The 22241-nt window shown below is 32.9% G+C and overlaps 3 protein-coding genes and 2 long non-coding RNA genes across 9 annotated transcripts; 3 read left to right on the forward strand and 2 right to left on the reverse strand.

Annotated features, from left to right (window-relative positions):
- Positions 1 to 269: 269 nt before the first annotated feature.
- On the forward strand, positions 270 to 3036 carry LOC148766170 (uncharacterized). Of its 5 annotated transcripts, none has more exons than XR_016034814.1 (4): positions 270 to 727; positions 1538 to 1619; positions 1986 to 2513; positions 2788 to 3036. It is a non-coding gene; the product is annotated as an uncharacterized LOC148766170 (long non-coding RNA). The 5 variants fall into 5 exon arrangements; XR_016034812.1 differs by having other exon boundaries at positions 2436 to 2686; XR_016034813.1 differs by having other exon boundaries at positions 2436 to 2513.
- Positions 3037 to 4212: 1176 nt separating this feature from the next.
- On the reverse strand, positions 4213 to 4824 carry LOC105961083 (uncharacterized). Its single transcript, XM_012985320.2, has one exon. The coding sequence runs from the start codon at positions 4754 to 4756 to the stop codon at positions 4385 to 4387; it is 372 nt and encodes a 123-aa protein (XP_012840774.2). The 5' UTR covers positions 4757 to 4824; the 3' UTR covers positions 4213 to 4384.
- A 1730-nt stretch (positions 4825 to 6554) lies between these two features.
- Positions 6555 to 9745, forward strand: LOC105961121 (putative GEM-like protein 3). Its single transcript, XM_012985364.2, has 4 exons — positions 6555 to 7271; positions 7482 to 7583; positions 8229 to 8500; positions 9287 to 9745. Exons 1-4 carry the CDS (start codon positions 6866 to 6868, stop codon positions 9476 to 9478), a joined length of 972 nt encoding a protein of 323 aa, XP_012840818.1. The 5' UTR covers positions 6555 to 6865; the 3' UTR covers positions 9479 to 9745.
- A 5843-nt stretch (positions 9746 to 15588) lies between these two features.
- On the reverse strand, positions 15589 to 17901 carry LOC148766171 (uncharacterized). Its single transcript, XR_016034868.1, has 3 exons — positions 17581 to 17901; positions 17453 to 17508; positions 15589 to 15934 (listed from the first exon to the last, which is right to left on the reverse strand). It is a non-coding gene; the product is annotated as an uncharacterized LOC148766171 (long non-coding RNA).
- A 3284-nt stretch (positions 17902 to 21185) lies between these two features.
- Positions 21186 to 22241, forward strand: LOC105961094 (zinc-finger homeodomain protein 2). The gene has a single exon (XM_012985334.2). The coding sequence runs from the start codon at positions 21247 to 21249 to the stop codon at positions 22024 to 22026; it is 780 nt and encodes a 259-aa protein (XP_012840788.2). The 5' UTR covers positions 21186 to 21246; the 3' UTR covers positions 22027 to 22241.

The raw sequence follows: 22241 nt of genomic DNA on the forward strand, positions 1-22241 counted from the left end.
AACAACAAAAATTTGGCTATTCAAATATGTTTTTAATTTTTCAAAAATTGCAAATCAGCCATGAGGTGTCCCGGTCAGTTGTCCTCCACTGTCGAACACGAAATGAGTCCAAACACCAATACGTTAACAAGTTATAGTTTCCATGCTACATAGATTAAAACTAAATCTAACTACTCAACTATCGATACCCAATTCGAGATCGATCGCTAATAAATTATTTCTGTTCAATTCCTTAACATAACGAATCAAGTTTTGAACCATACCACTACAACAAAAAGTAGATATTGCGACACTTGTTTGGGGACATTGTTTTACAAATGCCTCAAGTATTATTTATTGGGACATTTGATAAATTTTTCTTGTTTATGAGACCTATAGGGTCATTTATATTTTAGAGACATATTTTATAAATGCCTCATATAAAAATTATTAGAACACTTCAATTTTATTTTCTTATTTTCAAAACTTATAGGGACACTAATCCATCTAAAATCTTAGCCCGACAGTTTCTATTAATTTCGCGCAGCACAATTCCCTCTTCCCGTTCTCCAAGGAAAAGAATTAAAAAATATTAAAATTTCCTCTTCCCAAACTAAATTAATGCTACTTCAATTTTAAAGAATAAACCTAGCTACCAGTCATTTTCTTCTTCCAAAAGCGACGAGAATGAGAAGAAGCTACAACGACGAGAAGGAGAAGAGGCTGCATCGCGTTTGAAAGTAATCTGGTATGTGAATTCCTTTTTCTTTACGGTAATTGATTGAAATCCCTCATCCATCCTTTTGATTATTTTTCTCAAACCCAATAATTAAATTTCCAGCCCTAAAATTAATTTATAATTTTGTAAAACCCAATGGGTATATATGTATATACTGAATGCAACGATAATTTTCTATGAATGATGAATATGATTTCGTATATCCAGTTTGAATAACCTATTTGACATAAGAAAATAATAAGGGTCTACGGAAATTGGAGTTTTTGAGATTTTAGGTTAGCCATGTTAAAAGTCATTTTTTTCTCTGCAAATTTCCCTTTTGACAGATGTAGCCATATCTAAAGAGGAATTTTGGAGGATAAGTGTAGTTGGCTAAATGGAATTTTGTTTCTGCACACCAACTGTTTGATAAAAATAGGCAAATGAACATTACTGTCAAATGGAAATTACATGATCAAGCAACCTTGCTATGTGTATGCATTTACAATATTACTGAAAGTGTATATATTGTATGTATTATATTCTGCATTTATTCTTACTTAAAGCTTATATAAGTTGTACACATCGCACATGCTTACTAAAAAGTGCATATTCTGTATGTGTTTCTCCTTAGAAATTTTCGGCTGACTAGTTTAAATAGAGCGTGCAGAAGGTGTTTGTATGTCCTTGTAATCATGATTTTCAATACAACATTGAACTTATTTAAAATTTTGTCAAAACCGTAAGTTCAAAATAAATTTAACCATATCTGTAAATAACCTTTTTTTTAGTTTTACTAGTTAATCATATTTCCATGAATTTTCTTATTTTAAGTTGCAGGCCAGCTTGATACGAGATCAAATCATCCAAAATCAGCAACTGCTTTGCAGTCTACGTAAATGTTAATGTAGCTACGTGTCAAGTAAGTGATTGTATGTCTGCAAATGCATGTGATTCTGCTAAGAATGCTACTAATATTGTTCAAAAAATTTTATGTATCACAATCTAATTTATTGTTTTATCATTTTTTGTGTTTGTAATGTGCACATTCTTAATAAATGTAATTGGCATCAAAAAAGAAAAAAAAAAGGTCAGATGAACTACTTGATGTGATGAATGGCCATTGCAGTGATAATGTGGTAAGGTTTTTATGATTTAAGTTTGAATAAATATGTCATTTATGATCGTTTGGCAGCACCAAAACAGGGCTACAACTTTTCTTTGAATGAAAAATTTGTTTGGGTGAAAAATTTGTTTGTGAATCATACTGACATTTATGTATTAACAGGTTTATGTGAATTCTCTGTATCTTGATGGAGGTCATCATTTCCTCTCATGCCTATTATTTGTTGTTGTCATTAGAAAGGTACAAATACCTCCAACTTATGATTCTTTTAATGTATTGAATGTGCTTTTTAATAAGCAAGCTTAGAAGGCACTAAGATTTTGTTCAGTTTTGAGGCTAGAAGGCATTATGCAACATTACTCTTTTGTGTTAGACTTTAAGGTATTATCAATTTTGTTTATATTAGTTTTATTTTGCTTTCATTGAACGTAAATTGTATTATTAAACTTGTACTGTGTGCAGTAGATTAATAGCGATTGAGTGAGTTTTGTATGATGTTGAGCTCTCATTTAAGTTTTTCGGTTAGTAAGTAGTCTAGAAGCTTCTATGTACTAATTTATGTTTGAGATTTAAAAAATGTTAATACTGAGATCTTGATATTAATTCTGGCAGGAAAATAACCAAGAGGTAATACGGAATTTTGAGAATTATACCATCGCACGGTTCTCGTGTCATAGACAGGGATTAGAGGTAATCTTTTTCAATTTTTATAACTAAATGTGTTGCTTAGTAACTATCTTCAGCCCTATGTTTGGAATCTTATGCACAACTACTACAAGTGTGTCAACAACTACTGTAGAATTCTCTATAAAAGTAGATAAACGCAGTTGATTATGATCAGAAGTGGTACCAGTAAGCAGCAGGTTGTGTCCAACTTTTACTTTTAATATGAACTTGTTACTTTCAATACAAATTTCACAACTTGTTTTCTTATTATTGATTAATCTATATTTTGTATATGCAGGTCTGCTATGGATGACAAATTTCATTGGTGATTTAATTGGAATTTGTTGGGAGCTAAAAAATAGATTTGCAGTTTTTAGTGTTAGAAATGTTAGAACACTTTTTAGTTTAGAAAACTTGAGCATAATATATTCTATATTTATATTTTTGGATCCTAATTTATCTTGTTGGCTTGTCTGCCTCGGGAGATTGATTGTAGTATTTGTTGACATAGTGGATCAAATGCAATAAAGTTTTAATATTTAAAAAATGTGGATGTTGTTTTATTTGATATTTGTCCCTGTTCAATTAAAAAATAACGATATGGAGAAAGGTGTTTACGAGACATTTAATGGGTATTTATAAATGTGTTTCACGACACATATATAAATGTCCAAGAACAAAGTAAGTGTCCCAAAAATACTTTTAGAGGATACATATACGTGCCCCAAAAAATAGTCAATCGAGACACATATAAATGTCTTGAAAAGAAAGTTCTTTTGAGGCACATATTAAGTGCCTCATGAGCTATTGCGACACACAACTACGCGATACATATTTTATATGCCCTTATAAATATAAGTGCCTCAATATGGTATATATAGGGACATTTTTCTGTGTCACGAAAATAGATTTTTGTTGTAGTGTACTTTCGTCTGATTGCTAATCAAACCATTTATACATGAAACTTGATTGATTTAAAAACTAGACACCGGTTGATTATTAATTAAATTAATATGGTTGTATTGTCCTCTAAAATGTTTTATGTTTGATCAAATTGAGGAAAAATAACAAATATTTTAGTCAAAATTAGAACCTTAGACGACGTCGCATTGGAAGAATGTTTGACCCAACCTTGCGTACGTAAGCAATTACGCATGCATATTTGTCATATGCATATATATCTATGTGGTCATATTTACTTGCATATTACTCTTTTTTTTTTTCTTTTTTCTTTTCTTTTGAGCAGCTCATAAGCTCTTCGGTATGATAAGTTGTTTAAAAAACTGATAAATTATTACGTCTAATTTTTTAGATTAATTTTTAAAGTGTTGAATAATAAGCTTATAAGCTATTTTTACGCATTATAAGATTTTAAAAGAAAATGTAGGTTTCAGCTTCTTTTAAAAAAAATATTTTAAAACAATTTCCAGTAATTTATTTTTTGATTTTTTTTATCAAATATTTTGAAAGAGCTGCTCTTAAAACATCTTATAAGTCATTTCTAACAACTTATAATAACAACTTATAAGTTCAGCCAAAACTATATATTTGCGTGATTGACACGTAATAATAGATGGAGGTTGTCGAAATTAATGAGAGGTTTCACTAAGAATGATTGTACCACTTTGATCTTCATTCAACTCAATCATACACATAATAATAGTAATCACCAAACAAATGATCTAGTCTAGAATAATTATTATATATATATAAAAAAAATATATAAACAAACAAACCCAAACAAATATATCCATTAAAGAAAAAAGAAATAATAAAGGGAAAATGAGAAATGACTATTGAGCCCCCAAGAAAGGGACAAAAATAACCAAAACTCATCCGCCGATATATAATAAATTAATAAAAACATCGCATGATTAAGTATCCACGTGGATAAACTACAACATGGCCACCGCGACAAGAGCTGCCGCGAGAGCGGTGCCGCCGACCGCAGCCCTGCTCACGTAACCGTCATTAGAACCGTCGGCAGCTGGGGTCTGATCAGCGGCGGGACCGGGCGTAGCGGCGGCGGGGGAAGGCAAGTTTGGCGACGCAGCGCTTGGTGCGGGGGAGGGGGTTGCCTCTCCTCCGGCGGTGGGGGATGCGACTGCCGGTCCTGGGGAAGGAGATGGCGTTTGGATGGGCGGCGCCGCCACCGGTGTGGCGGTGGGAGATAGTGTTGGTGCACCTGACGGGGCTTGCGCCATGCACGAGGTGGCAATAAGTGCTATGAGGAGGAGCAGCTTGACCAGTACTGATGTTGAAGCCATTGTTAGAGAGAGAGAGAGAGATGAGAGAGAGAGAAGTTCTCTGTGAGAATGGAAGTGTGAGAAATTGGGTTTGGGTTTGGAAACTGAAGATATATATATATATATATATATATATATATATATATATATATATATAGAGAGAGAGAGAGAGAGAGAGAGAGAGAGAGAGAGAGAGATTACTGGATTAATAATGAATTAATTGATACATAATTAGGTTAATTGAAAGTGCATACTTAGAAGAGAGAAAAAAAAAAGATAGTGTACAGACAGACTTGCATGCATGTGGTATGAATTAATTTATTAAATTTATTTTTCATACCCATATTATTAATAATGATTAATTATATATATAATTGAAAATATATAATATTTTCATACTAATTATACAATTAAATTAGCTGCATCACTTGAATGGCGCATTTAATTGAAAATATATAATAATTAAATTAATCCTTATCTTTTGTTCAAAACAACCAACATCTTCATGTTCTTCTCTTAAATATATGCCGCCAACAAATTTTTGTATGGCTGTCATCACATTCTTGATTCATTATTGTTTATATATATATTACAAGTCCCATTATTATTTATTATTATAAAGTTATGTCTAGATTATGAATAGTACGTAGTTAAATTATATATAATATAAGAGAAAATTACACATATACTCCTGATGTATGCTAAAATAATTTTAAGGTTCTTGTAGTATAGGTAAAATGACACTCCTAACATTTCTTAAATCCTTATTATTTTATATAAGATTTATAAATTTTCGTCTATTAGAGCAAATATACTGCATATCAGTCCTCAGGATATGAAATCTTGGCTTCGGCAATTGTTTCAGGGACGTGTTGTAATTACCAATACCACCTTAAAGTTATTTTAGCATACGTAAGGGGTGTATGTATAATTTATCCATAATATTATTATATTATAATTATTAAGATTTTGAACATACTACATTGGGCTAAAAATATAACACGATTTGGGTAAAACATTAGCCCATTCCAAACGATCTTATTTTAAACAAAATGGTCTTCACAATCATTCGACTGAGTTAGCCCAGCCCAACCCAACCAAAAACTTTAAAAGTGTATGAGTGCTAAACCTACTATAACTTCTCATTCAAACACAATAAATATTCGTTTTTCTCGTTACAGTTAAATTTCTATAAATTAATATACTCGTTACTAACAAAATTTTATTAATTCAGTGAAATATTAGATTATCAACAATAATTTAACACATTGTCACTGCATCGGAATGTCTAGAAATTATTATTTAAGCGAATTTATTAATTTATTGAGAATTAATTTATCGAATTCTGTATACGACAGTTAATTACTAGGAATTAACACTTAGTTTTCATGTTATAAGTTAAACGATTTGTTAATTGAATATAAGAGGTTTTCATGGGACACAAATCAAATTGTGGTGTAGGTAGCAAATTTAAGTTTTAAACTTGTTTAATTTAAGGGTAAGTTATGAGAAACTCCTGAGGTAAAATTAAATTGTGAAAATCTCTCTTATATTTGTGTAATTACGAAAACCCCTTCTGACCAGTGTTTGGCCGTTTAAATTCACATAAAATATATTTTGCCCATTCTATTCTTTAGTTATGTGAAAAAAAAAAAACAAAGGGTAAACTACGAGAACCCCTAAGATAAATTTTAATTACAAAAATCCCCATTATTAAACAAAAAAAAAAAAGGAAAAAACAAATTAAATAAAAAAAAAAAAAAAGGGTGGAAGGAATATTTATTTCCCAATTCATAAGGCAACTAGCAAACCCTTACTCTGGCGGTCCGGCCCTTTTGTCAAAAAAGAAAAGGGAACTCATAATTGGACCATCACTCGCACTCATTCTCCTTCCCGCGTTCAATTCACCGGTCACCCCCTCACTCATCCACCCTACACAACCACCGGATCCACCGGTAACAAAAATCTTTTATTTCTTTCAGACACCCAAAAATCAAAACTATACAAAACGTCTTCACACTACGCAGCTCCACGCGCCATCTCACGCGCTGCCACCATTTAAAGAGAAGAGGGCAGAAATTACTTCAATTCCATTTTCAAATATTTTTCCGTTTCTGAGCAAACAAATTGATGGAGCAGCCGCCGAGCAGTAAAGTAGAAAGCGCCGATGAAATGAAATCAGTGTCGTTGGAGCCGGATCTCAAAGATCCGACCCCTAATCCCGGACCCAAACCTAAACCCGACCCGAATCCCGAAACCGGCGCATTGAAGACCGCGGGAGTTAATGCCGACATCAGTACCAGTGGCAACACCACTGACACTGATTTAAACGAGGAGAAGGGCGGTGGTGGTGCGGCGGATGAGAAGAGCGTCGAATCGACCGCCGAGGGTTTGAAAACGAAGAAATCGGTGCGGTGGAGCCAGGAATTGGTTATGGAATCGCCGGTTCCGAGGGACTCCGACCGCGGATCCAGCAATCCCTACGTTAATTACTCGCCGGCGCCGCCGGATAATTCATCGTCCTTCAATTTCAAAGGTCAGTGTTTCCTTCTATTCCAATTGAAATTAATTTAGGTTTTTGCGTGTGCTTTTCGATTAAACAGATTCCCCTGATTCTATGTCATCATTTATTATTTATAAACACGATAGACCTAAATTGCTGGTGTAAAAACAGGTTTTATCTAAGCTGATTTCGAATAAATTAATTCGATGTATTGAATTTTTCAAGTCGTGTTTTCGATCGCAGAAACTATGGGTAGTGTGAAAGATGTGCTGGGTAAATGGGGGAAGAAGGTAGGAGAAGCTACTCGAAAGGCTGAGGATCTTGCAGGGAATACATGGCAGCACTGTAAGCATTCTCTCTTATTATTCAGTTAATGAATGCGAATAATGCTAAGTGGTTATTCGTCTTTTGCAACTTTCAAACGAAATATGCTAATTAGACGAAAATGGAAATTGCTCGATGGTATTAGGGTTCATAGTTCATGAGAAAGTTCAAAAGTTATTGATACTTATCGAGATTCACGATAGACATGGATGATATTTTTTATGTCAATTGAATTCCGTAAATTTTAGAATCACAAATTTGTAATAATCCACTTTCATGCTTTTAGAAACTGTACTAGGTAAAAACAGATCGTATAAGAAATTCAATTTTATACAGCTATATTGTGCACAATCGCATATAGAAACACAAAGGCGAACCGTTTATACCAATTGTGAACTTCGATTGCTTGTAGTTTAGAATTCCAAATAGAATATACGACCAAACTACAACTAAATTGATGATCATGCATACGGTTACCTACTTACCTCTCTCGGTTGCCAAATTCTGTGGATTAAAATGTATGCAAGAGTCATCCCTTCTCTCTCCATTCTTTCTTAGCTGTTCTCTTGTACTATTTACGAGTATTTCTGAACTATTCTCTTTATGTATATCTTTCTTCTATTATTTATTTATTAATTTATTTACTTTCTTCCTTTATTGACTAAGTGAAAACGAGCCCAAGTTTGGCAGATGCTGCCCTAGGAAGAATCGCGCAAGGAACAAAAGTTCTTGCCGAAGGTGGTTACGAAAAAATATTTCAGCAAACATTCGAGACAGTTCCAGAAGAGATGCTGAAAAATTCATTTGCATGTTATTTATCCACGTCAGCTGGTCCAGTTATGGGAGTGTTGTATGTCTCTACTGCTAAACTTGCGTTTTGTAGTGATAACCCTCTCTCGTACCAAGCTGGCGATAAGACGGAATGGAGTTATTACAAGGTATGTCTTAATTTAATGTGCTTTACACGTATGTTTTTTTTTTAATATATATGTGCTGATGTGATTTTAGATCATGCCAAAGGGTTTTTCATCCTGTGATTTGAATTAGAATATGCAGAAAATATGGTTGATAGAGGAAAACAAGGAATTGGTACTTTCGGGAAAAATCCAATTTTTTCGGAAGTCGTCAGTGAAAAACTAATTCGTTGTGTTCCAAAAAAAAAAATTGGGAAAATAGGAACTCAGAATGAAAAAACTTATTCTGAGATCAGAAATTTCAGAATATAAAATACGTAATAAATCATAAGTATAATTTTCAGAAGAAATCGGAATTTTCGAAACTAATATTGGATTAGAAATCAGAATCTAATATGTATTCCAATTCCATTCCAAGAAAGTCGAACTAATCGGAAATCGGAACTTTCAGAACTCCAAAACTCTATTCCAATTTACACCCTTAACTGTAAATGTGTTACCCTGCTAAGCCTTTAACATGAATCTGAGAGTTGTAAGGACTGAGCAAAGACAAGTGTTGACTGTTTAATGCTGTCTCCAGTTTCGTGCCATTTTTCTAATTTTGATGAAATTCATTACTGTTTAAAAGCTCGTGTTAAGCGACACTAGATTATATACATTATCACTAGCTGGAGATTTACAAAATTTTGATTAACATCGTTTACACTAATAAACAACTTTATCTATCACTTGACTTATCAGTTCGTCAAGTGATTTCTTTCTTCTTTTTTTTTAATTAATCTTATGAGCTATGTAATCTTATTTTGGCAGGTAGTTATCCCATTACATCAACTAAAAGCGGTTAATCCCTCAACAAGTAGGACAAATTCAGCTGAAAAATATATCCAGGTTATATCGGTTGATAACCATGAATTTTGGTACATGGGCTTTTTAAATTATACCGGAGCGGTAGAATGCCTTCAGTATGCTTTACAATCTCGAGACGAACAGTCATCAGTGTGAAAAGGTATGTGTGGTGGATCCCGTTTTTGGCCAACAAGAAATCTGGAACTTTAAATTTTCAACATATCTTATTGAATGTTTGCCCCTTTTATTAAGGATTTCAACTCGTGTTATACATTAAGATTATTACATGTGAAAGAATTTTTCGATCGGACGTAGTACAGGTAACTAAGCTATTATTATCATCAATGTCTTTTTTGCATCTGTGTGCTATTTTTAGCACAAGCTGCATTGCATTGTGTTGTGATGAATATTGCCTTCGTCTTTTGTTTTTCGTATTTTTTCATTTCTGTTGAATTTTATACTTGTTTTGACTTTTTGACTATAAACAAATACATGTGAATATGTGATGGGTTCTCCTCAGATTTATATATATTATTGGGGTTTATTGCATATGGCACCCTTGTGTTTAGTTGAACTGCCAAAAAACTCCCCGTGTTATTTAAATACTAGCTAAAAACCCCTATTATGCAATTTGTTTTAGCAAAGTACCCCCTTAAAACTTGCCATTTAGGGGGTTGTGTGCTCAAAAAATGCATGAGCACTCTCTTATAACCCGCACCTAAAGCTCGTGTAAAGCAACTTGAAGATTTTGCGAGCTTCTATTTAAGTGATGCGCGATATAAAAATATGTTAGACATTATTAAAACCTATTAATAATTGTGCTATAAAATTGGATTGGATTGAATCTGAGGGAGTTGGTGAGAATTTCAAATTTCGTAATAACAAAAATTCATCGACATAGCTTCGATGAATTTGTTTTACAATGAATTAAAAATCTTTACATCTCATATTGAGTTAATTGTTGTGGTGAATTTCAAATTCATTACTTTTTCTATAAAATTCAAATCCTTGTATATAAATTAGGGCAAAATTACGGTCATCCACTGAGATAAGTACGTATTACGAAAAAAAAATTCATGTTTAGATAATTGCAACCACACATCTCAACTATGTCTTGTTTTACGAAAAAATCCCCATCATTCAGTAGGTAAATTTGACACCGTAATAATAGACGTGTAAGATAATATGTAGCTGATGGGGTTGGTTGTAATTACTCAAACATGAGAGTTTTTTTTCGTAATTTGAGGATACATCAGTGGTGATCATAATCATAATTTACCATATAAGTTGAGTTAAGTTTTTTCACACACACACTCCATTACTATGTGAATAGAGAACTTTCCTCTTGGGTGCTAACTTGATGCTTGTGGCTGAAACATTTGAGTATGTCAGCCCAAAGATGGCAGATTTTAGCTTTATATTTATTTAATTAATTAATATATATAAATATATAAATAAAAAATGAAAATAAAAATTGAGTTTTGGTGGCAGAAAAGAGAAAGGGAAGGCTGCTTTTTGCATGTTTTGGGGCAAGCCAATAAATCAGCTATGGCATACCATAGAATCTAATCAAGTACTCTGTTCACTGCCAATATTCACATGCTTCTACAGTTAGTCATTTTTGGAGTAATTAGGCTTCAATTGGTTATGGGCCTCTCATGGAAATAAATTTTTCGATTTTGATTTTGTAACAATATTTTTTCATTTCACGGACTCTAGCAAGTCGGCTCATCGATCTCACGAACTGATTCGGCTCGTTTACACACTTGGTTTAGATTAGAGATTTAGGCAACTGTTTATTGATAGAATTATTGTTTGTAGAATGTAAATTACAAAAATTGTAAAAAATAATTTTTAAGAGGGGCCCAATAGTAATTAGTAGGAAAAAAATAAAATTGGAGGGGCCATGGCCCCCCGCCCTCACATATAACCCCGTTGATGAGAGATCCAATGATCTTGGATTCTTGTCTCTCTTTGTTTGTAGTAACATTCTTAGTTGATGCATAATTTTATTGGGAAAATTATTATAAAACAATGCAATAAAATACTATTAACCGACATTGAGGTAAGGAAGATGGTGTTAAGTTAAAATAATTACAAGGGTAAATTACACCTACACCCCTGATGTATGATTAAATAAATTTAAGGTCCCTGTGGTATTGGTAATTACAGTTACTCCCCCTGAAATTATTGTTAGAAACTGAATAATGCATTCGATAAGTTCTTACGTAAGCGTTCTGAGGGAGACAACATAAAGCTGAAAATTATTTAGCAAGATAAATAAATTCGTCACAAAAGAAATTAATGTCAAGATCGATACTAATGGCTAAACAAATCGAACTTTAACGGACGATCGATTGAACACAATATTATAATATTCTCGGAAAAAAATAAAAGTGTGAAAAAAGAAAATTTAAAAGATAAAGTTAAACCTCTTTTGATGATGAATAGAATTTGGGCAAAATAATGTATGCTTCTTGTCTTGTCAAAACTTAGCTGTAATGAAATGAGAAGTTGAATAGAAGAAGCAATAATATAATCTTAGTAATGAATTAATTTTATTTTACATAAGGTAAAAATATGCATTAAATAACAAATACTCTTTTTTTTTTTTTTTTTTTTTTTGTGAATTCTCTTTATTGAAGACAATGTTAGTTTAATGAGGAAAGTGTAATTTATTATGGTATATATATATATATATATATATATATATATATATATATATATATATATATATATATATATATATATATATATATATATATATGATAATAAGAGTATAGTTTAAAGAGTGTAAAATTTGATTGGGACAAGGTTTTGATAGTTGTAGGGGAATGCAACTTTTCTTTCTATGTCTTGTCACCATCTGGTTTCCCTTTCTCCGCAATTCTCTCACTTTTTAAACCACGCTCACAAAATTAAAATAAATAACAAATTTATTGATCAATTACAATTAATTTGCCTTTTATTAGATTTATATTAAAAATAATTAATTTAATATATGGCAATAACAATTATAACGAAGAATACATATTGCATAATTATAATAAAAATTATTCAATATATTTAAATTACAGTAACAACGTCAATACAAAAATCGGAATACAACCCCACTCGACAAAAGATTATATAAGCTTCATTGTCATAATATGAAATCGTTTGTTAAATAAATGAAGCTATTAACAAAGAATGATATAATAAAAAATTATTATAATTACTTCAAACCATACACTTACAGTTGCTCTAGTGTTAACTTTTTTGAAAATGAGAAATTGGAATACATACGAGAATTCAATTTTCACTACGACTTAAATTTTTTGAAATAACTCCAAAAATTACACTTACAATCCTCAATTTTTATACGCATTTTAGATTCACAAATTTTCGAACTTGGCGCAAAATTTTCGCATTCAAAATTTCGATTCTTCCGAATTCATTTCGAATAGAAGTGCTATATAATTTCAAGAAGAATAGAAGTAGTGAGCACATATTCTTTTGTAGTGTAAGAAAACTATTAGAGTGGTTAATGTTTCCTTACAGCTGACAGGAGTGTGTGTGTGTATGTGTGTATGTATATATGTGTGTGTATATATGTGTAATGTGTGTGTGTCAAATCATACATCTAGCTTTAAATTGGATCACATGAACCCCGTAAGTAAAGGGACCCCCTTCAATTTTCAGCACATAATTTAAACTCTCTCAACAGGATAAGATGCACCCTATTTTTTTCACTACACATTTAAATTTAAATGTAGGCCACCTTCAACAACTAAATAATAATTTATCGAAATATTAATTGTCGTTTTAATTTTTTATTAATATTATTTTGATTTCTAATGGGATTTGGATTATTTTCCAGTCTGAATTTGGCAAATTTCAAAATACTGAAACTGTAGTTCTTTGATTTACCTTTCTAGTACAACCTGAATCAGATAGATTGGATGCTCGGTGATAAAGTTATGCATGAATCGGTTACATTTTAAATTTTAGATAAATTTAAATGTCGAAACTCGGAAGTGTGTGGAGTGCTTCCATTCATGCATATATGTTTCTTCGATATCCTATCTCAGTAATAAATTCAAAATCCAATCTAAATTTCAGATAAAGTCGTGTAACCTAGCTCAACAATAACTTCGTTAAAAGTTGTTCCGATTAAAAATATTCGAATTGAAAAAGTCGGAATTCAAAAAATTAATTCCGATTTTGCACACGTTGTAACAATACATGCACGAGAGAAGGAAAATTACGGTCTTAAGACAACTTCTAAATGACCACCATTTTTACAGCTATTGAGATGCTACACCTCATTAAATACATGAGGTAATTTTTAACGAAATAACTTCTCACTAAACACACGTACAAATGAGTGTGTGTAATTATTATGTGCAGATGAACGGTTAAAAATCATCCGATATATTTCACCAATTATAGCGTCAAATAAAACCCATTTTTACAAGTCGGACACTCTACTTCTAAATGAGTACTACCTAGTTTATTTGAAATCGATTGAAGAACAAACAAAAAAAAAATACTTAGATTTGAAATTTAATTTAAAATAGAGATTCAATTTAATTACTTATATTTAATTTAAAATTTATTTTATTTTCCACGTATTACAATAGTACGAGAGTCATGCGGACACAGAAACATTAAACATATATAGACCTTGAGTTCGTCACACTACCACCCTCACACGCCACCCCACCCCACACCCACCCCCACCCCCACCCCCACCCCACTGTATTAAATTCATTATTGCAAATTCTAAAATTCCCCCCTGTAAATTTTAATAATAACAAATAGGGTTACTATTTATTTAAAGGGTTAATATGATGGAAGTCCCTCAAACCAAACCCAATTAGATATGGGACACAACCCTAATATTTTTTTCTAAACTAAATCCCTAATTTCGTGATATAATGGAAATACAGCCTTTTATTTTATTTTATCCCAAGTATGCCCTTCAATTTGACAGAAGGTGAATTAACAGTTACGTGGGTTTGGAAATTATCACATCCCGTATAATCAGCGATCTCGTATCAATCTTTAGCAATATATCTTATTTTTTTAAACTTTGATTCTCAAATATTCATCTGTATATTAGAAAATTTTGGAAGATTTCATCTGTCAAGAACAACTTCGTTCGCCATGAATCAATAACCAGGTTTTTGCATTTTTTTTTCTTAAGGTGAAACGAATTATTTTTTGTTCAATTTTTATTGTTCTGTATTGCTGTTAATATTTATATAAGATTTTGATGATATGCATATAAAGAATGGTAGAAATATTTTCCCGACTGTAAACTTATTTTATATGACAGTACTCAATTATTTATCAGTGATGTTTGTAGAAATCGTCGAAAAATGAACATGGACAATCTCGCTGTGGATTTTAGTTGTGCTTTTATACTATTGATTGTTATGTTATCACAGAGTACTGCATAGTCATTTAATATAATATTAGATTTATAGCATATCATAGTCATAATAGAATTATGTGATTGTGTTTTTAGGATGATGATTGTACATAAACATAGGATATGATTGTATGGTTATCTTAATGATATATTCGTGTAGAATGCAGTAAATTTCAGGCTTTGATGTTTCGTCTTATAAGCAAAGTCAGGCTTCTCAAGACCAGATGTTAACCTTCATTTAACTGTCATTAATCCTCCTGGCTACCAGCCTAAACGTTGTAGGATGAAAAACGAAGAGGAAACCTTCAAGGGGGGAGAGTGTGTCCATGATAGTGAAGTGTAGCCGGTGTAACCAACTTGAGAATCATAACTAGGAAACCATGTACAAGGACTATTTGTATTTTGTTAATGTTATGTTGCATAATTTTTTTCCCAGATCTGTATATGTATTTTCAGTTGTTTTTTTTTTTTTTTTTTTTTTTTTTACAATTATTATGTTTCCCATTGATGCAGCAGATTTGTTTGACATGTTGTAATCGGATAAATTTACTTGCTATTGGATTACTTATGAGTTTATGTTTTTGGTGTATGCATTTTCTAATGGTTTTATGAGTTTGTATGTGTTTGGCTTTATTGTACGTAGTTCTCAAACTAGTTTGAGTTGTGCATATTTTATTGTTTCTTCTATGATTGTCTAGTAAACCATAGTAATAGTGGACAGTCATAGATAATGAATACTTTTCGTTATGTTATGCTGACAAATTTGGTCAAAATAATGAGAATTAACTTGAATTAATAATTTTTTTATCAAACATAGGAATAATTATAATTGATTAAAAAAATTGGAAAATTATGGAAAACAATTCGAGTAAAATTATCAGAACAGTCACTTCTTGTCCCACTCTTTAGACACAACATTGTTATCAAAATTACACTTGTTAGACACGACATTATTGTCACTTCTATGGTCAATATTTGAACCATTATCTTCTTCATTGTTCGAATCCAATACTCTGGTCACTTAGAAATAAATGCTCATTTTCTTTTTGCCGTTACATTTCTAGTCGTCGGTAATACGTGCTCATTTACTTTTGTTTTCAACAACTTTGCTAGGTCCGGTGCATTCAATTTCCTATAAAGGGGAATGCATTTGGTCTCATGGGGGTGAGCAGCGTGGTACGCTCGCATATCGAGTACTGCAAATAGAATAAGAAACAATTGTTAGTTACAGATTAAACATCAATTAGCAGTTTTCTGACATAAGTTGCAAGTGGATTGTTAAATAGAAAAGATAGTGATTGTCTATGTTATACAGTAATGGACTATGATTGTCTATAGTATACTATAGAACACTATGAAAATATAGTGATTGTCTATGGTATACAGTAATGGACTATGATTGTCTATCCTATACTATAGAACACTATGAAAAGATAGTGATTGTCTATGGTATACAGTAATGGACTATGATTGTCTATGAAAAGACTATGATTTACTACATTTTCTTAATGAATGTTTACCATGATTAAAGGTACACATCCGATATTTTTTGCAGGTTCTAAATCTCGGATAGATTTGTGCAAGAATTTAGTTATGCCACGAGGCCAATCATATTGTTTCATATTGTTTATGTCGTATGTCGTCCGAGTACTTGAACATCCACTATTTTATGAACTCCTTTGTAGAATCTGAGAAGAACATGTTGGTCACTAAATTGGGGACTACTGGAGAGTTGTATCCACATTGGTCTCGTTGTTTATGAGCGAGATTCAACACTTTGTTCTGTCATCATGTAACATAGATCATTGTACAATAAGCATAAATGTCTACATATGTATGTAAACCTTAATATTTGGGCAGTTCAACCATTTTTTCAGTAAGTTATGTACACAGCAAATATCTGTAGTTAACCAAAGTTATTTTCTTTGGAACATATATAAATCATACAAACATAGATGTTTAATAAAAAAATGACTATAGTTCTCTATGTAATTTAAACTCTGCCGACATATTTTGTTTCTTTAAAAAACAGAATTCGTAAACACTTATAGTTACCCATAATATTTAACAATATAGAATCAAACCGGCAGCACAAAATTGTGTTTCTTACTAGCGTGTAATGTGTTTATATCAGGCTTCGATTTCGACCGCATCTCACCTACGAATTTCGAATTTCATTTTCTTATGGAATGCGTCTACTGTTAACTACATATATTACATACAATTGCAGATAGGAGAAAAAGAAGCATATAAAAGACCAAACAAAATGAGTAAAATTTCAATCCAACTTGCAATTTAGCAAAAACTCTACAATACTTCTCCTCATGTCTATGACATACATTATCTACACACACATAATATTCCTAAAAATGTCTGTTGTCTCTTTAATGAACAAGACGCCCATATGTACTCCAATTGTTAGACAGTAGAAACAACAATAAATGCACGGACAACAACATAATTTATAGAAATACATAGATACCCGACTAGTAAACCTGAACCAACCAACCAAATAACATCAATTGTTAACACTACAAAATTCATCTTAAACTTAATGCCTAACCTTTTCTATTACTGCAATGCTCTTTTTAATTTGGATGAATGCATCTATATGTTGTTTTGACACAATATCCAACCAATTTTTGTACACAGTTATGGTCATCCATATTGTCATTTAAATTTCTATCAAATTAGCAAATAAATGCGATTCTTACCAGAGTCTAATACTTTAATATATTGCCTTGCTTTCATCCGCATCTCCGCTGCGATTCTGGATTCGATAGAAACCCTAATTTAGCTTTAGTCAAATTAGAGCCGGTTAATCCAAAAAAAAAAAACTCACTTGTTCGGTTCGTCGGCGTAGTCGTCTGCAGTAGAACAGAGCGGTGATGGTAAAGATTTTTTCTCTTTTTTCGATTACGATTGATGGTGTCGCCTAGAAGTTTTCGTCGACGATGGGATTAGGCGAATGAAATCGGGAGAAAAAGGTAGGATAATTATTGAGGAAATTGGGTATTTTAGTGTGCAGGAGATAATTATCGTGGCGAGACTGATGGGATTTCATTTGTTTTTCCCAAATTAATTCATTAACGCCGTTAGTGGGGTGTAGGGGTAGTATGGGTAGAAATTTATAAAAGGATTTAAAACAAATGTTTAATTGGGCTTGAGGGTAACATCTAATAACTTTTTTCACTAGGGATTCATATCTCAAGACCCCTTATTTAAAACCCACAACCACCACCCAAACAAACCTTACATATACATACGTATACACACACCACATTCACGCTTCCTCTTTCTATAGCAGAGCATATCCTATCCCCACTTTCACCTTGTTTTCAGCAAACGCGCCGCCATCACGCGCCTCCTCGGGATCCACCCTCAACCCCCACATCCCATATTATCATCTTCTGAACCGGCTAAATGAAAATGTAATTACAAACAAAATGTTGTGATTAAATGAATTTTCGGATTCCGTTGATTTCGATCGTATATTTTTCTAATTAACTAAAGTAATTTCGCTACGGAGTGTGAACGTTAACGTTCCTATTTTCAATTTTTTGAACTTTCTATAGTAGGGTTAATATTTTAGATTCATATTTTTTTTCTCGAAAATTACACTTCTAATATGCATTATATTTATGTATTTCATAGTACAGGTCTTTTAAGCTAATCTCTCGAACAATTGATGCATCCGTTTATATATAAGAAACAAACTTCATAGAACTGTTAGAACAAAAGATATATACGTTACATATATCTCTTCGGTAAAACGTCGGGCAATTAAAACATCTTCACACGATCACTGATCACTGTTAGGATGACGCGTATATAATATAAATTAATTCCTTCAATTAAAGTAAAGAATTAGCGCAGTAGAAATTAACAACAATTATCTTAATTTGCACCAGAATCAGACATTTTATTTTTTAAATATAATTATGTATTTTGAGATAGCTAATTTCGCTCCGATCTATCTTTATTTAGACATCGATCTAGTATAGTATATAAATGAAATAATCTCTCAAAAAATAATTATAAATGAAATTGAGTACGTATAACAAATAAAATATCTACATTTGTATTAAGGAATAGAAACGCGTGGGCAACACTCACTCGGGAATCAAGTGGTGGAAGATTAATATTCTTGGTTCTGCTCCTCTGCTGCTGCACCTGCAGATGCATGTACGTATACTTCCCTTACTGTGAACTGTACTCTACAACTGTGTGACCCCACACTTTTCACTGTGTGTATATCACTTCTCTTTGCCAGCCGTTAAAAAAAATTAAAGGGCTCAGATTTTACCGGGCATTCACCGGTTGTAGCCGGTTGAAAAAAAACCAGCATTTCGGGTAAGAAAGAGATGACAAGATTCAAATACTTGGAATAGCACATGAATTCTTTTACACTTATGAGGTATTTTTTTTTTTTTTTTCTGTCTTATCTTCTATCTTTTAGTTCTATCATCTCAAAATTTAAGAAAATGGTAAATGTTGGCGCCAGATTTCTACCGATAAAAAAATCCACCTCACTTGGGAAGTAAAGATTGACAAAAGATTTGTTCTCATGTTTATTTTAGAAATTTAGAGTCCTACATTTGTAATACTTTAGGACTTAGATTTATTTCCTAGTACTCTACTCTTGTTATGAATCTTTTATAGTTATCTAGATTAGAACTAGATATTAATTAGGATTATGTTTCCTAGTTATTCGGTTCCTTTGGAAGGTAGGAGGCCGACTTCACGCTTATATAAGGCTCCTCGCCTCACAAAGACCGTGACACTTTTATTGGGAGAAAAATCACTCCATAGCTTTGAAGAATCGCTGAAACGTTATGCTGAACAGAACTGTGCCATCGTTGGATGTGTCAACTTATACAGATTTGCGGTATAGATCTCTCGAGAGATCAACCGCGTCACTGAAGGGAGTTCAGGCCAGAAAGGAGTTCTAGGCACGCGGTGTGGAGCTGTTGTTGGAAGAAACACGGAGTTCGAGTTGTGTACAAGAACGGCATATTACATAAAGAGGGAGTCTTTAGTGTTTTTATTAAGTCCTATTAATGTACACTATAAATCTGAACTAGTGAAATCGTGTTTGCAGGTCCACGTGGATGTAGGGCACAATTGTGTCTGAACCACATTAATTCTTGTGTTCTGTTTATTTGCTTTAAGTAGAGTATAACTGTGTTAACACAAGATTTACAGTTGTAACTAAAATCCTGTTTCATCTAAACAAACTGTTACAACCTAGAATTACTGAATTTATAGGCATATAACTCTACAGTAAATTACAACCATCCTGAAGTATGGTTAAATTACAAAAAAAAGCCCTTGTGTTTGGATAATTTCAACTACTCCTCCCAACTTATGAATCTTCTTACACGTCCATCCTCATGGTGTCCAATTCAACGTAATCTTCTAGATTTCGTGGAATGTTCTCTAGTTTGTACTCATTTTGTGCAAATATACAGTTTATGATGCACCACAATCTGATATTTACAAGTCAAACGACACATCTTATTAGAACTCGAATTGGATAAAACGGGTACAAAACTGACAATATTCCATATAATCTAGAAGATTCCACTAAATTTTGACACCCCAATGATTTACGTGTAAGAAAAATTATAATTGAAGAGGTGGTTGTAATTACCCAAATATGAGAGGGGGTTTCGTAATTTGACTATGCCTCAAGAGATTGGTTGTAATTTACACTTTAAGAAAATGATTACTTGGAACTCCCGGTTGCCGGTAACATTTGTCACAAGTTTAAGTAATGCATGTGAGCCTAGCTAGTGAAACAGTTGTGTATTATTATACATATATATACTATATATATAGAACGCATGCATACAATATATATATTTAATACTTCTTTTTTAATTGAAATTAATACACAAGTCTTTATAGGACTATCAAATTGTATTTGGATTAAAAAATTTAAATCAAATACAAATCAAATACGCTTGTTTAAGTCAATTTCATGTAATATATAGACTTAATAAATTATTAATATGATATATTTAAGATATTTTATTGTTATAAAGTATACAAACAAATCCTACAACTTAAATATTTATATTTTATTTCTGAAACTATATTCGATTTTATTTTTATTTTCTTACGGAGTCCTTAGTATTATTCGACTACCCTATATAAATTAAATACGGTATTAGGGATATTTACTATTTTTAATTTTGTATATGACACAATTCGTTCAAATAAATTAATATTATCATATTAAAATTATAGTACAAAAAGAAATCCAAATTATGATGGAGTAAATCCAATATGTATATCAACTAAAATACATTAAAAAATTCAGAATTAATGAAATAATATAATTTTAATAGCAAAATAAGTATTTATTACAAAGGCATAATTTTGATTTTTTGCATTTTTGAATAATAAAAAAATAAATATAATATCCAAAAGGAATTTTTTACCATTATATATATAGGTGATAGAAGATAATTAAGGTTATTGAACTTAAGCTAAAACAAAAAGCATGGAGTATGAGGATCAAGAAGAGGAGCAAGACGGAGAACTCGGGCTTGGCCCGAGTTACGACGACTCACCGGCCAACTCGAACCCGACTCGGCCGACCCCTTTGGATTCGGCGGCGCCGCCGTCCCTGAGGAAGTTCAGGTACAAGGAGTGTCTGAAGAACCACGCCGTCGGCATGGGTGGCCACGCCCTTGACGGCTGCGGCGAGTTCATCGCGGCGGGAGACGACGGAACCCTGGAATCACTCAAGTGCGCCGCCTGCAACTGCCACCGCAACTTCCACCGCAAGGAAAACGAAGCCGCGGCGGCGGCGGCGGCCGCCGCCGCCGCGTTCGCCTTCCACCAGCACCCTCAGCAGCAGCAGCTGCTGCTGACCCACCACCACCACCACCCGGCGCATTTCGGGTACCGCAGCCCGAGCGGGTACCTCCACGTGGCCTCCGCCGCCGCACCGCACCACCACCACCAGAGGGCGGCGCTGCTGGCTCTGCCGTCGAGCTCCGGCGGGGGAGACGGCGGAGATGGAAGTGGGTCTCGGGATGAGATGGAGAATTACTACTCGAACCCACACATGAGCAGCTCCGGGAAGAAGAGATTCAGAACGAAATTCACGGCGGAGCAGAAGGACAAAATGCTGAACTTCGCGGAGAGGTTGGGGTGGCGGATTCAGAAGCAGGAGGAGGAAATGGTGCAGCAATTCTGCGGCGAAATGGGAATCAAGAGGCACGTGCTTAAAGTGTGGATGCACAACAACAAACACACTCTTGGTAAGAAAACCTAAATAATAATTATTACAAAAAAAAAAAAAAAAAATGGAAACTTTTAAGAATTTTCTTGGAGGGGGAGGAGGAGACAAATTTTAATATTCTATGTAGGTAATTAATTAATTAATTAAAAGAAAATGTTGTTGTTTTGTAATAATATTAATATTTTGCAGTATGATGATTTAATTAGAATGTTAATTGGGATGGTTAATTGAGTTCGAATTATGTTTAA

This window comes from Erythranthe guttata, chromosome 12, assembly GCF_056151865.1.
Source record: "Erythranthe guttata isolate IM_541 chromosome 12, IM_541, whole genome shotgun sequence".
NCBI lineage: Eukaryota > Viridiplantae > Streptophyta > Magnoliopsida > Lamiales > Phrymaceae > Erythranthe > Erythranthe guttata.

Bases quoted from the DNA above. Each gene is read 5' to 3' on its own strand.
- LOC105961121 (XM_012985364.2), top strand. From the start codon at position 6,866: ATGGAGCAGCCGCCGAGCAGTAAAGTAGAAAGCGCCGATGAAATGAAA. The intron at 7,584-8,228 runs GTAAGCATTCTC...TTATTGACTAAG, and splicing joins AGGGAATACATGGCAGCACT to TGAAAACGAGCCCAAGTTTG. The intron at 8,501-9,286 runs GTATGTCTTAAT...TTATTTTGGCAG, and splicing joins CGGAATGGAGTTATTACAAG to GTAGTTATCCCATTACATCA.
- LOC105961083 (XM_012985320.2), bottom strand. From the start codon at position 4,756: ATGGCTTCAACATCAGTACTGGTCAAGCTGCTCCTCCTCATAGCACTT.
- LOC105961094 (XM_012985334.2), top strand. From the start codon at position 21,247: ATGGAGTATGAGGATCAAGAAGAGGAGCAAGACGGAGAACTCGGGCTT.